This window comes from Chanos chanos, chromosome 13, assembly GCF_902362185.1.
Source record: "Chanos chanos chromosome 13, fChaCha1.1, whole genome shotgun sequence".
NCBI lineage: Eukaryota > Metazoa > Chordata > Actinopteri > Gonorynchiformes > Chanidae > Chanos > Chanos chanos.
In genome coordinates this window covers 3,604,803-3,619,228 of record NC_044507.1, presented here as the reverse complement: position 1 = coordinate 3,619,228, position 14,426 = coordinate 3,604,803, and the positions used below count along the sequence as shown (strand labels likewise).

Genomic DNA, 14,426 nt, shown 5'->3' with positions numbered 1-14,426 from the left:
TCCCACTAAAGCAATGGAGTGGTTTATTATTTTGTAGCGACACAGCAGAAAATAATGGTTTGCAGATTTATAACTCTGACCAAAGCAGTCTAGTTAAAAAGCCACAGCAGCCAGACTCTGTGATCTCTCTTCAAGCCCAACCAAGAAGTTATTCCCTAAGATGAACAATGAGCAAGGTTATCATATTCCTCGGAAGCCAGCACAAGGTTATCCCGTGACTGAACGGTGATGGATGGTAGGTGGGGCCAAGGAAGGATGCTCCCCTAGCTTTGGTGTTCAGAGTGCCACACAGATATTTAACCCACAGTAAAACATCCACACAGAACCAGGTTAGGGCTAGAGATTGTTTTACTGTGGTTTTACTGTTTTAACATTTGATCTGAGGATGGTTTGTACTGTTATGTCACCATTTATTGTTAACATCACATAAGGTGCCAGTTCACAATGTCCCATTCTGAAATTAGGTTCCATGTGATCTGTCTCTGAAAAAAGACTAACAAAGTTATATTTGTCTCTTGATTTGGGTAGATTTCACTGGGTCACTTCAAAGTGCCCTTCATTTCTCTCCTTTGTTCATCGCACTCACAGGTTAAGCATGAAGTTCTCATAGCCTATATACTAACACAACCTTACACTGGTGTTCTGTTCTATGAACAGCTTCACTCTCCCCAACTCTCTCTCACATACACACACGCACTCACAGTTGTGCTGAAAGTGGTGACAGTTGTGTTTTTATAATGAGGTCATAAAGCATTTCTGTGGTATAATCACTCCATTCCTTCCCAACAAAGTTATTAGTATGGCACCATAAACACCTATACGTAATAATAGTCACAGCTATATTCTGATATGAAATGGAACAGTTTCAGTTATAGTGTAGGGGTACATGATTTCTGTGTTCATACTCTTCAGTGTTAGTATGGAGTTCATGGTAAAAATGTTTGTTCTCCCGTAGTCGCTGTAAAGTTCTGTTCATTACAGTACGTTACATTACATCACTCTGGGTTAAATTTACTTACTTCAGTTTCTCCAGTTTACAGTGTGGATCCTCCAGTAGGGCAGAGAGCTGCTTAACTCCTAAATCTCTTGGTTTATTCTTACTCAGATACAGCTCTCTGAGGTTTGAGGGGCTTGATCTCAGAGCTGAAGCCAAAATTGCACACCCCTCTTGTGTTATATGGCATGCAGTCAGGCTACAGAGAGAGAGAGAGAGAGAAAGAGAGAGAGAGGTCAGCAAAATCAGACATGTATTGTGCAGAGAGGAGGAGTTCTGGGAGTGAAGAGAGCAGGAATCTACAATAGGCTTAAGAGAAGGGGTAGTACTATTCCACTACCCACCATCACACTTTCTAGTATACAATTTGCATGCCAGTGTATGACTAGTCTCTCTTGCCTTATGTAAACATGTCTGACGGAGGATGTTCACATCAAGCTAGATGGATTAACAATTATTCTTCTCCACACAAACTGTGTGAAACATGGAAAACAGTAGATGGAGGTTTGGGTATGGTCATCAATGATAGGTGGCCAAATAACTGTTTTTTATAGAGTGTATCACTAAAGGAATTAACCAAAGAATGACCACATCTTTCCAAATCACAGAATATGTCCCAGAGCCTGATTTCTGAAGTGCACCTGAGCAAATCACAGTTATAGTTTTATCACTAAATAGACTGGCTGACCAACCTGTATTACTTCCTGCTGATTCATTAACTGTGATGTATTGCCTCTGCTCCCTAATCTGGGTCAATATGTGTCCTGTCCAACCAGGCAGCAGAGAATGAAAGACATGTTTAGGAAATAAATCAAACCAAAATGCTTATGTCTTGAAGCGCTTCTCACCAGTGTTGTGCACTCACTGCTAAGAGCCAGACACAGAGTAAAAGCACATCCAGGAAAGACTACAGTTATCCCCTATATGCATTTAAGTTCCCTGAATGTTTTCCCTAGCAGCTAAGAGACTACAGACTCTTACTGACTCAAACCTCTCCTATTTCAAGTTCAGTTCAGAGTCTGTTACTCCCGCAAAAACTGTAAATGTGTTCCCAAACAATAACCCCTAGGCCACTAAAGGTCTAAACTAAGTCTTCTCTGGAGAAATGTCCTCTTACAGGCTAACTGAGAGAGAAACAACTGGTTAAGGAAAGAATTACAGAGCAAACTTAGAAGTGTAAAACTTCACTACACAGTGTTTCACTTCACTGTATAGTGTTGAGTTAAATGGGATTGCTCAGGCAAAACAAAGTGCAGCCAAATCATATATACTACCAGTGTATGTATAATCTGCCCAAAACAAAGCAACAATACATAACAATGACATATATTACTATTTATAGGTTACTTCATTTCACTTTAAATTCACAGAAATGTATTTTTGATGTAATCATTTTAATACAAATTAACACTGAACAACTAAGATTTTCTTCTAAAAATACAAATGAAACATAAAAGCATCTTGTGTCTTACAACATAGCGACATCCGCAATATTTTTACTTTTTTTTTTAATGTGATGTCTGTTTGCCATGTATGTGCTTACTTTGGGTCTATTTAAATAAGTCAAATAAAATCAAGCAATCAGCCAATCAAAGATGTCTCTATGGTTTTTCTTGGGTCATTGCATGAAATTGAAAGAACTTTTTTAGGTGATTGAGTTCCTGAATTCACCATATAAGGCTCATATGCCTGATAAATGACCGCACAAAGAGCTGGTGACATCGATTCAGAAAATATCTGAGAAGGAGACATGTTTAAATGACATGCATCTCCCATTAAACTTCAGATAAACCATACTCACAGCATGATTATCTTCATTTAGCTATATGCATGATGCAGATAAAGTGACCTCTAGTGGTATATAGGCGATTTTTAAATGTCACAGCCATTGAGTTTGGTAGAAAACACAGGTGTACTTTAACCCACAGGTTTGGAGGACACAGTGATTGTGTTCAAGAAAACATGAGCCTTGTTCTGATTTTAATTTGTTTTCAGCCATAAGCTGCATTGTGACCGTTGAAAAGAAAAATACAGCAATGGCTATTGGTTTGGCCACATTTCCATTACTATCAAATCCAACACAAACTTAATCACCTTCATCAACTACTTTCACTGATCTTACACATACAGTAATTCCATTGCACAGTCCACTGCTACTGTAGAACTGTCAAACTCAAAAATAATATGGGCATAAGATTTTTTGCTGAGTGATTCATTAAAATGTTGTGCAAATGGACCCTTCAGATCAACACCTATCATGCAGAGCAGTCACACAATAATAACCTCTCATTCATCAAACTCAAAGATGCAAAATATGACATTTTAGATAAATTTCTGAGCATCTTTTAAAATATTTAGATTAATCTCTCAAAATACACATACAACAGTGATATAAGAACACACACACACACACACACACACACACACACACACAATGAATTTTTCCTCTGCATTTAATCTATCCTTAGGTTAACCTCAGCCATGGGTGTTTCCTGCCAGTCCTGGAAATTGAACCGGCAACCCTTTCCCTAACCTTTTCCCTAACCTCTAGGCCACGGGCTGCCCCATTATTGTTACAGGCAAAAAGAAACACACTTTTTACAAAGAAAAAGGCACAAATTTTCAAGATTATTGGTGGATTTATGATTAACGCAGTCTAATTTCATGTCTTCATGTCAATTTCATGTCATGTGGCTATTCTCTGGAGAAGGAAAAAGAAAAAGAGGCAAATATTACTCACTTAAGTGTCTCCAGTTTACCGAGTGGATTCTTTAACATAACAGAGAGCATCTTCACTCCTGAGTCTCCTGGTTCATTGTGACTCAGATCAAGTTCTCGCAGGTGTGAGGGATTTTCACTCAGAGCTGATGTCAGAGCGACACAGCCCTCCTCTCTTATACTGCAGGCCTTCAGCCTGCAAAAATTCAACAAAACTACTTTATTTCCTCTGTTGCAAATTTGATAATGTTCTTTATATTTTGCTGACCTACTTACATTATCTTTTTCAGTTTACAGCGTGCACTTTTCAGAACAGCAGAGAGCAGCTTTGATCCTGAGTTTGCTAATGTACTCCAACTCAGATCCAGCTCAGTCAGGTGTGAAGGGTTATAACTCAGAGCTGAAGCCAGGACAGCACAGCCCTCCTCTGTTATACTGCATTTACACAGCCTAGAGAGAGAGAGAGAGAGAGAGAGAGACACTACATTACATTTCATTACAAAAGGGATTCTTCAGACTTAATGTGATTTTGGCTGGGTTTATTATTAAAGCACACTAGTTTCAGGTCTCTCATATTTCACATGTGAGTGACTGTGTATTTTCAGTCTCTAGGAAAGTAAATTCCAGAGTTTGTTTCTGAGGAATATTCACCACAAATCAATACAAAAGAAAAATGACAGACAACTAAGATTCTTAAATGAATTATGAGCTAAAATCTTGTCTTATGATAAAAATATGTTGCTATTCTCTCGAGAAGAAAAAATAAAAAGAGGGAAATATTACTCACTTAAGTGTCTCCAGTTTACAGAGTGGATTCTTTAACATAACAGAGAGCATCTTCACTCCTGAGTCTCCTGGTTTATTATAACTCAGATCAAGCTCTCGCAGGTGTGAGGGATTTTCACTCAGAGCTGATGTCAGAGTGACACAGCCCTCCTCTCTTATACTGCAGGCCTTCAGCCTGCAAAAATTCACCAAAACTACTTTATTTCCTCTGTTGCAAATTTGATAGTGTTCTTTATATTATGCTGACCTACTTACATTATCTTTTTCAGTTTACAGCGTGTATTTTTCAGAACAACAGAGAGCAGCTTTGATCCTGAGTCTGCTAATGTATTCCAACTCAGATCCAGCTCAGTCAGGTGTGAAGGGTTATAACTCAGAGCTGAAGCCAGGACAGCACAGCCCTCCTCTGTTATACTGCATTTACACAGCCTAGAGAGAGAGAGAGAGAGAGAGACACTATGTTACATTTCATTACAAAAGGGATTCTTCAGACTTAATGTGATTTTGGCTGGGTTTATTATTAAAGTACACTAGTTTCAGGTCTCTCATATTTCACATGTGAGTGACTGTGTATTTTCAGTCTCTAGGAAAGTAAATTCCAGAGTTTGTTTCTGAGGAATATTCACCACAAATCAATACAAAAGAAAAATGACAGACAACTAAGATTCTTAAATGAATTATGAGCTAAAATCTTGTCTTATGATAAAAATATGTGGCTATTCTCTGGAGAAGAAAAGAGGAAAACATTATTCACTTGATTGTCTCCAGTTGACAGAGTGGATTCTTTAGCATAACAGAGAGCATCTTCACTCCTGAGTCTCCTGGTTCATTGTGACTTAGATCAAGCTCTCGCAGGTGTGAGGGATTTTCACTCAGAGCTGATGTCAGAGCGACACAGCCCTCCTCTGTTATACTGCAGGACCTCAGCCTGCAAAAATTCAACAATTATTCTTCATTTCCTCTGTTGCAAATTTGATAGTGTTCTTTATATTTTGCTGACCTACTTACATTAGCTTTCTCAGTTTACAGCGTGTATTTTTCAGAACAGCAGAGAGCAGCTTTGATCCTGAGTTTGCTAATTTATTCCAACTCAGATCCAGCTCAGTCAGGTGTGAAGGGTTATAACTCAGAGCTGAAGCCAGGACAGCACAGCCTCCCTCTGCTATACTACAGTTAAACAGCCTGGAAAGAGAGAGAGAGAGAGAGAGAGAGAGAGAGAGAGAGAGAGAGAGAGAGACACTATGTTACATTTCATTACAAAAGGGATTCTTCAGACTTAATGTGATTTTGGCTGGGTTTATTATTAAAGTACACTTGTGATGGAGGGCTCCGTCGGTAACCGCGGCAGCACTTTTGGTTGACCCCCAAACATATTACATTCCCCTCCCCATTACTAGTTAGACGCTTCTGTGAATGCACGCACAGAATTAGCGGCTGAATATGTTCTATTCGCCTACACGCAATCACAACCACGACAAATTCATCCCGGTCCTTCATACACAATTACCAAAACTATGCCTGCATGACACAAATATACACAGACGCAGAAATCCATTTAAAGTCAAGTTTATTATTGTCTTCTCTGTTTGTTGTTTTTGAAGATCTTCGTCTGTCGTTGTTATGTCTTCCGTGTTAACTGTTGAAGTTCCTGGCTACAGAAGCTGAAATGGTCAAACTAAGTCGTAATTTCCCTGACGGTTTTAAAGCTTGGTGGGTGGCTCTTTCACGCCACGAGCTGGTGGGGCAAACCATGCAAGAATGAGCGAACATGAAATATGTTAATGAAATGGATTATGGAAATTGTTATTTTAAATATTATGACCTTTTATCATCAATGTGGGGTGTATAAATTAAGTGTGATTTTTAAAAATGCCTGAGAAATTATAACAGGGGGGAAAAGAAGGAAAAATCTATTTGGTGGTCAATCCTCCACTATGGTAGGAGCTAGGGGCGGGGCTTAGGGTAGATGAAGAGCCCCGGGGTACCTAGAGGGAGTTTTTGCAAGGACTCGGTCATGGTAAGACCATTGAGAGGCGTGTACAGTAAATCGCGTGTGTATATATGTAAATTTGAATTCTTTTTGTTTTTGCTTTGTCTTTTGTTTTCTGAAACTTAAAAACGTATTTTGCACTTTTTTGGATTTTTTGTCATGGAATGTTGCGTTGTTGGGCTGTTTGGGAAACACTGTAAATAAAATACCATTGCACTGAAGTGCTATTGCGGCGGAGCCAGTCATTTTTTTGTGTGTGTGTTAATCACCCACAAATTACGTCACTCTACGACAACACTAGTTTCAGGTCTCTCATATTTCACATGTGAGTGACTGTGTATTTTCAGTCTCTAGGAAAGTAAATTCCAGAGTTTTTTTGAGGGATATTCACCACAAATCAATACAAAAGAAAAATGACAGACAACTAAGATTCTTAAATGAATTATGAGCTAAAATCTTGTCTTATGATAAAAATATGTTGCTATTCTCTCGAGAAGAAAAAATAAAAAGAGGGAAATATTACTCACTTAAGTGTCTCCAGTTTACAGAGTGGATTCTTTAACATAACAGAGAGCGTCTTCACTCCTGAGTCTCCTGGTTTATTATAACTCAGATCAAGCTCTCGCAGGTGTGAGGGATTTTCTCTCAGAGCTGATGTCAGAGCGACACAGCCCTCCTCTGTTATACTGCAGGACCTCAGCCTGCAAAAATTCAACAAAATTTCTTTATTTCCTCTGTTGCAAATTTGATAATGTTCTTTATATTTTGCTGACCTACTTACATTATCTTTTTCAGTTTACAGCATGTATTTTTCAGAACAGCAGAGAGCAGCTTTGATCCTGAGTTTGCTAATTTATTCCAACTCAGATCCAGCTCAGTCAGGTGTGAAGGGTTATAACTCAGAGCTGAAGCCAGGACAGCACAGCCTTCCTCTGTTATACTGCACTTACACAGCCTAGAGAGAGAGAGAGAGAGAGAGAGAGAGAGAGGGAGGACACTATGTTACATTTTATTACAAAAAGGATTCTTCAGACTTAATGTTTATTATTAAAGCACACTAGTTTCAGGTCTCTCATATTTCAGATGTGAGTGACTGTCTATTTTCAGGCTCTAGGAAGGTAAATTCCTGAGTTTGTTTCTGAGGGACGTCAAGCACAAATCAATACAAAAGAAAAATGACAGACAACTAAGATTCTTAAATTAATTATGAGCTAAAACATTGTCTTATGATAAAAATATGTGGCTATTCTCTGGAGAAGAAAAGAGGAAAACATTATTCACTTGATTGTCTCCAGTTGACAGAGTGGATTCTTTAGCATAACAGAGAGCATCTTCACTCCTGAGTCTCCTGGTTCATTGTGACTTAGATCAAGCTCTCGCAGGTGTGAGGGATTTTCACTCAGAGCTGATGTCAGAGCGACACAGCCCTCCTCTGTTATACTGCAGGACCTCAGCCTGCAAAAATTCAACAATTATTCTTCATTTCCTCTGTTGCAAATTTGATAGTGTTCTTTATATTTTGCTGACCTACTTACATTAGCTTTCTCAGTTTACAGCGTGTATTTTTCAGAACAGCAGAGAGCAGCTTTGATCCTGAGTTTGCTAATTTATTCCAACTCAGATCCAGCTCAGTCAGGTGTGAAGGGTTATAACTCAGAGCTGAAGCCAGGACAGCACAGCCTCCCTCTGCTATACTACAGTTAAACAGCCTGGAAAGAGAGAGAGAGAGAGAGAGAGAGAGAGAGAGAGAGAGAGAGAGAGACACTATGTTACATTTCATTACAAAAGGGATTCTTCAGACTTAATGTGATTTTGGCTGGGTTTATTATTAAAGTACACTTGTGATGGAGGGCTCCGTCGGTAACCGCGGCAGCACTTTTGGTTGACCCCCAAACATATTACATTCCCCTCCCCATTACTAGTTAGACGCTTCTGTGAATGCACGCACAGAATTAGCGGCTGAATATGTTCTATTCGCCTACACGCAATCACAACCACGACAAATTCATCCCGGTCCTTCATACACAATTACCAAAACTATGCCTGCATGACACAAATATACACAGACGCAGAAATCCATTTAAAGTCAAGTTTATTATTGTCTTCTCTGTTTGTTGTTTTTGAAGATCTTCGTCTGTCGTTGTTATGTCTTCCGTGTTAACTGTTGAAGTTCCTGGCTACAGAAGCTGAAATGGTCAAACTAAGTCGTAATTTCCCTGACGGTTTTAAAGCTTGGTGGGTGGCTCTTTCACGCCACGAGCTGGTGGGGCAAACCATGCAAGAATGAGCGAACATGAAATATGTTAATGAAATGGATTATGGAAATTGTTATTTTAAATATTATGACCTTTTATCATCAATGTGGGGTGTATAAATTAAGTGTGATTTTTAAAAATGCCTGAGAAATTATAACAGGGGGGAAAAGAAGGAAAAATCTATTTGGTGGTCAATCCTCCACTATGGTAGGAGCTAGGGGCGGGGCTTAGGGTAGATGAAGAGCCCCGGGGTACCTAGAGGGAGTTTTTGCAAGGACTCGGTCATGGTAAGACCATTGAGAGGCGTGTACAGTAAATCGCGTGTGTATATATGTAAATTTGAATTCTTTTTGTTTTTGCTTTGTCTTTTGTTTTCTGAAACTTAAAAACGTATTTTGCACTTTTTTGGATTTTTTGTCATGGAATGTTGCGTTGTTGGGCTGTTTGGGAAACACTGTAAATAAAATACCATTGCACTGAAGTGCTATTGCGGCGGAGCCAGTCATTTTTTTGTGTGTGTGTTAATCACCCACAAATTACGTCACTCTACGACAACACTAGTTTCAGGTCTCTCATATTTCACATGTGAGTGACTGTGTATTTTCAGTCTCTAGGAAAGTAAATTCCAGAGTTTTTTTGAGGGATATTCACCACAAATCAATACAAAAGAAAAATGACAGACAACTAAGATTCTTAAATGAATTATGAGCTAAAATCTTGTCTTATGATAAAAATATGTTGCTATTCTCTCGAGAAGAAAAAATAAAAAGAGGGAAATATTACTCACTTAAGTGTCTCCAGTTTACAGAGTGGATTCTTTAACATAACAGAGAGCGTCTTCACTCCTGAGTCTCCTGGTTTATTATAACTCAGATCAAGCTCTCGCAGGTGTGAGGGATTTTCTCTCAGAGCTGATGTCAGAGCGACACAGCCCTCCTCTGTTATACTGCAGGACCTCAGCCTGCAAAAATTCAACAAAATTTCTTTATTTCCTCTGTTGCAAATTTGATAATGTTCTTTATATTTTGCTGACCTACTTACATTATCTTTTTCAGTTTACAGCATGTATTTTTCAGAACAGCAGAGAGCAGCTTTGATCCTGAGTTTGCTAATTTATTCCAACTCAGATCCAGCTCAGTCAGGTGTGAAGGGTTATAACTCAGAGCTGAAGCCAGGACAGCACAGCCTTCCTCTGTTATACTGCACTTACACAGCCTAGAGAGAGAGAGAGAGAGAGAGAGAGAGAGAGGGAGGACACTATGTTACATTTTATTACAAAAAGGATTCTTCAGACTTAATGTTTATTATTAAAGCACACTAGTTTCAGGTCTCTCATATTTCAGATGTGAGTGACTGTCTATTTTCAGGCTCTAGGAAGGTAAATTCCTGAGTTTGTTTCTGAGGGACGTCAAGCACAAATCAATACAAAAGAAAAATGACAGACAACTAAGATTCTTAAATTAATTATGAGCTAAAACATTGTCTACAATAAAAATATGCTGCTACTATGTGGTGAGGAAAAAAGAAAAAGAGGAAAACATTACTTACTTAAGTGTCTCCAGTTTACAGAGTGGATTCTTTAGCATAACAGAGAGCATCTTCACTCCTGAGTCTCCTGGTTTATTATAACTCAGATCAAGCTCTTGCAGGTGTGAGGGATTTACACTCAGAGCTGATGTCAGAGCGACAAAGCCCTCCTCTCTTATACTGCAATTATACAGCCTAGAGAGAGAGAGAGAGCGAGAAAGAGAGGGAGAGAGTGCTTTGTTGCACTTCACTGCTAAAAAGGATTCTTCAAACATAATGTGATTTTTTGCTGGGTTGAGAGAGAGAGAAAGAGAGAGAGAGAGAGAGAGTAGTATATCTTCTATGGATAATACTGAATATTACTGATAACTCATGAAAATGTTAACAGGCACTGAATTTCTCTACACAGATTATTAAATGCCAAGCAGCAGATAAACTTATATTTACCATGACGAATCCTAGTTCAACCAAGAGTCAGCATACATTTTCATTAGGTTACCGCTGATTACTGAAAAGTATGCAAAAATATTGACATGTTTGTTCCATAGCTGGCCATTGTGGTGATGGCTGTTCACCAATCCTGCAGGATGGCACAGTTACACTGCCCTTGGTATAAAAAGAGTTAGTTACTTAGGTGAGTGGTTTCTCTCCAGATGAAGTCTCTGTATATGTGTATTACTGAGCAATATTATGGGGTGTCAAAAGCACTTCATGATTCAGAATGCCACAGTCATTGTTGGTTGACTCTCCCACAGTAACTTTATCATGAAAGTGAATGAGATGTTAAAGCCAGTAAAGGACGTAGCCTTAGAATAGACTGCTTCAGACAAGCTTTGGGCTTAGATAAGCAATTGCAGGAATAACAAGTTAACACACTGCTGTACACAGTGGGAATGATAACAGAAGCCATTGACTGATGCAGGAATAATACTGAAATAATGAAAAATTAAGACTAAGTGACATCAGAAATAAAAGCACATTTCCCTCACGATGAAGCTTGTCGTTTGAATGCATCAGATTCCATAGACATGTGCAAGAAGTAGAGTTGGTCTACAGTTTAAATACAGCCCTGTATGATCTCATACAACACTGTCAATATGGATGCATTCATTTGTGACCGATTATTTGTAGGTCTCTGTGATCTCAACCTTTTGGAGAAATTACAGAGGCATGTAGACCTTCCACTGACCAATACAAAGACACAGAGCCAGAGATTTGCATGATTAATAGGTCTCTTAGGTAATCCTACTGTCATGGCTCTAATGTCAGTAAGACTAGACCAATAAACAGAGGCAACAGTTTCCATCAGCCCTGAGCAGACCGCACCATTCTCAAACTTTCTCAGGGCGGCGTGAACCTTTAAGGTGACTACCGCATTCATCTCAAACCTGATGCCAAACCTTTCACTCTCTTCACTCCCAGGCATGTCTGTCTCTTGTTCACATCTAAAGTAAAAGTTCTTCTCAGATACTGAGCTCCTGGTCATTCCTGTAATCTCTTCCATCTTACAAGACATTTTTGTCAAGATCTGTCAAGGTTCATCAGTTGTAAGACCCTCTAAAAAGGTAGAAAACTTTTGAGTTACAGGATGTGGCAATCTATTTACTGACTACGTCACAACGGCTACATGGTCAAACAGATATGCTTTTTACAACATAAGGAACATGAGGCCATTCTTGTTGGAACACGCAGCAAAGCTTCCATTCAAGCACTGGACATTTCTTGACTGGACTACTACAATGTTCTCCTGGCAAGTCTCCCTGCATGTTCACTTAATTAAGAATGAAGCAGCTTGCTTGGTTTTTAACCTGCCACATTACTACATGTAACTCTTCTCTTTGTCTCCCTCCACTTTTTCTCTGTTTCTGCCCACATCAGATCCAAGACCTTGACACTGGCATTCAGAGCAGCCAATGAAGCCACACCTGTCCAGTTCTAAACTGTAATCCAACAGTGTGCCCCAGGGTGCCTGCTCAAGACTGCCTCAGCAAGACACCTAGCTGTAGAAGCTGGGCACAGGCTGAGTTACTTGTCACCTTGCTCCAAAATGGTGGAACAAGTTGCCTCTCTCTATCAGATATTCTAACACATTACACACATTCAAAAATCACTCCAAACTCATCTCTTTCAAATCACTCTGTCATTTTAACAACTAACCTCATTTTACTTGTCTGTATTTTAGGCTTAAAGTATATGTATTAATAAATAAATAAATAAACAAATAAATAAATAACGGATCAAGAAAAGCACTAAAACCAAATATGGTCTTTGAAGTGGTTCTTAGGATCAACTTTTCCCTGCTAAGATGTGTTGATTCAGGCCTACTTGCTATGTTTTTTTGAAAGTTGCATCAGACAAAAGTGTCCGCAACGAATAAATGTAAATGTAAAGGAGGAATTTACTTGTATGGTGCAAGTGGGGATCATTAGAAGAATTGAAGAATCATGTCCTGGTGCTCTGGAATGGTAATAAAAGTCCATTTTGTAGTTTAACTCTGTCTGATGATACTATTTTTTTTCCCAACAAGGAAACCACTCCTATACCATCACCAGCCAGGGAAAAATTAACTCTCTAAATTCCATGAAGATTTCCCATAGCGCCTCTGTAGAGAACATAATTACAACTGAAGGGAGGTAAAAAACACAGGGATGATAAAATGGAAATACTTTTATCAGTAAAAGAGTATCAGCATTTCCATGGATTGAATAGTATTGCCACAAACATACATTCATTCATTCATTCATTCATTCATTTTCTAAGCCACTTATCCTAATTCGGGTGCTGGAGCCTATCCCAGCGCTCATTGGCAAAAGGCAGGGATATACCCTGGACAGGTCGCCCGTCCATCACAGGACAGACAAACACAGTCACGCATAGGGGCAATTCAGTATCCCCAATTCACCTGACTCACATGTCTTTGGATTGTCGGAGGAAACCAGAACTCAACGATGGAAATCTATGCAGCGATGGGGAGAACATGCAAACTCCACAAAGAAAGGACCCTGACCGCCCGGGCGGGAATTGAACCCAGGGCCTTCTTGCTGTGAGGCGACAGCACACTACCCACTGTGCCACCCCTGAACAAGTGAATTTCTCCAAATGCATGACACTGAAAAATGACTCATCCTACAAAGAAATAGACCACTCTACATTTATTGGTCCAGTGTAAGTTGAGAACAGGCATCCTTTTTGTCCAACCTGGAGGTCAACACTGCACAGGGAGCAACAAACAACTGAGCAAAAAACAAGAGATGAAAGAAAGAGATGAAAGAATTGTCAAAGTCGGACCAAGCTGAAGATGTGTAGTGAGTGGACGTAAAGAGTATTCAATTAATTATGGCACATGGACTTGCCAAACCAGTTTTTTAACCTACGCTTGTCAGAGAGAGTGATGTATGAGTGACCAGGTCTTTAATAACTGATATTACTGGAGATCTCAGGGAAACAGGCCACTGGGGATGAGTAAAAACTGTTCTATGGGCAGACAGCAGTGGACCAGACTAACTCTGCCACAGTGATTTTTCATTTTTTAAGTATTCATTTGTCTGATTTCTCTTTATTGGATGCAAACAAGCATCCATCCATCCACCCATCCACCCATCTATCTATCTATCTATCTATCTATCTATCTATCTATCTATCTATCTATCTATCTATCTATCTATCTATCTATCTGTTTTAAACTGTCGTGCACAAATGAGGGATGAAAGAAAGGGATGAAAGTTGGACCTAGCATTCCCTGTGAGCTCCCTCAGGTGTGAGGTGTTTGATCTCAAAGCTGATGCTAGAGCAACATATCCTTCCTCTGTTATATTACAGTCTGAGAGTCTAGTGTGTGGAGAGAAGAGGTGCAGTGAATTCAAATTTTGGCACGATTAATAGTAACACTGTGCTAAAATGCAATGCAGAGGATTTTTGCATAATGATAAATTGCAAATACATAACATTTTAATCCCACTACAACTTTTTTTTCATTTTCTTTTAAGGACACACACTCACATGAGTCTCTGAAGTCTACAGTGTGGATCCTCCAGAAGAGCAGAGAACTGCTTCACCTCTAAATCTCCTAGTTTATTTTCACTCAGATCCAGCTCTCTCTGCAGTAATGGATTTTTACCAAGAGTGGAAGTCAGAGCAGTGCAGGCTTCCTCTGCAA

General features: G+C 39.3%; 1 protein-coding gene across 1 annotated transcript in view; it reads right to left on the bottom strand.

The window, feature by feature from the left end:
* Positions 1-7,011: 7,011 nt before the first annotated feature.
* The window catches only part of LOC115826605 (NACHT, LRR and PYD domains-containing protein 12-like), a 46,960-nt gene continuing 39,545 nt past the window's right edge, over positions 7,012-14,426 (bottom strand). The window contains exons 14-15 of the mRNA XM_030790485.1: positions 9,531-9,704; positions 7,012-7,189 (exon numbers count right to left, since the gene is read on the bottom strand). Of these exons, the coding sequence (XP_030646345.1) occupies positions 7,012-7,189; positions 9,531-9,704 (352 nt within the window). The remainder of the gene's footprint in view (positions 7,190-9,530; positions 9,705-14,426) is intronic.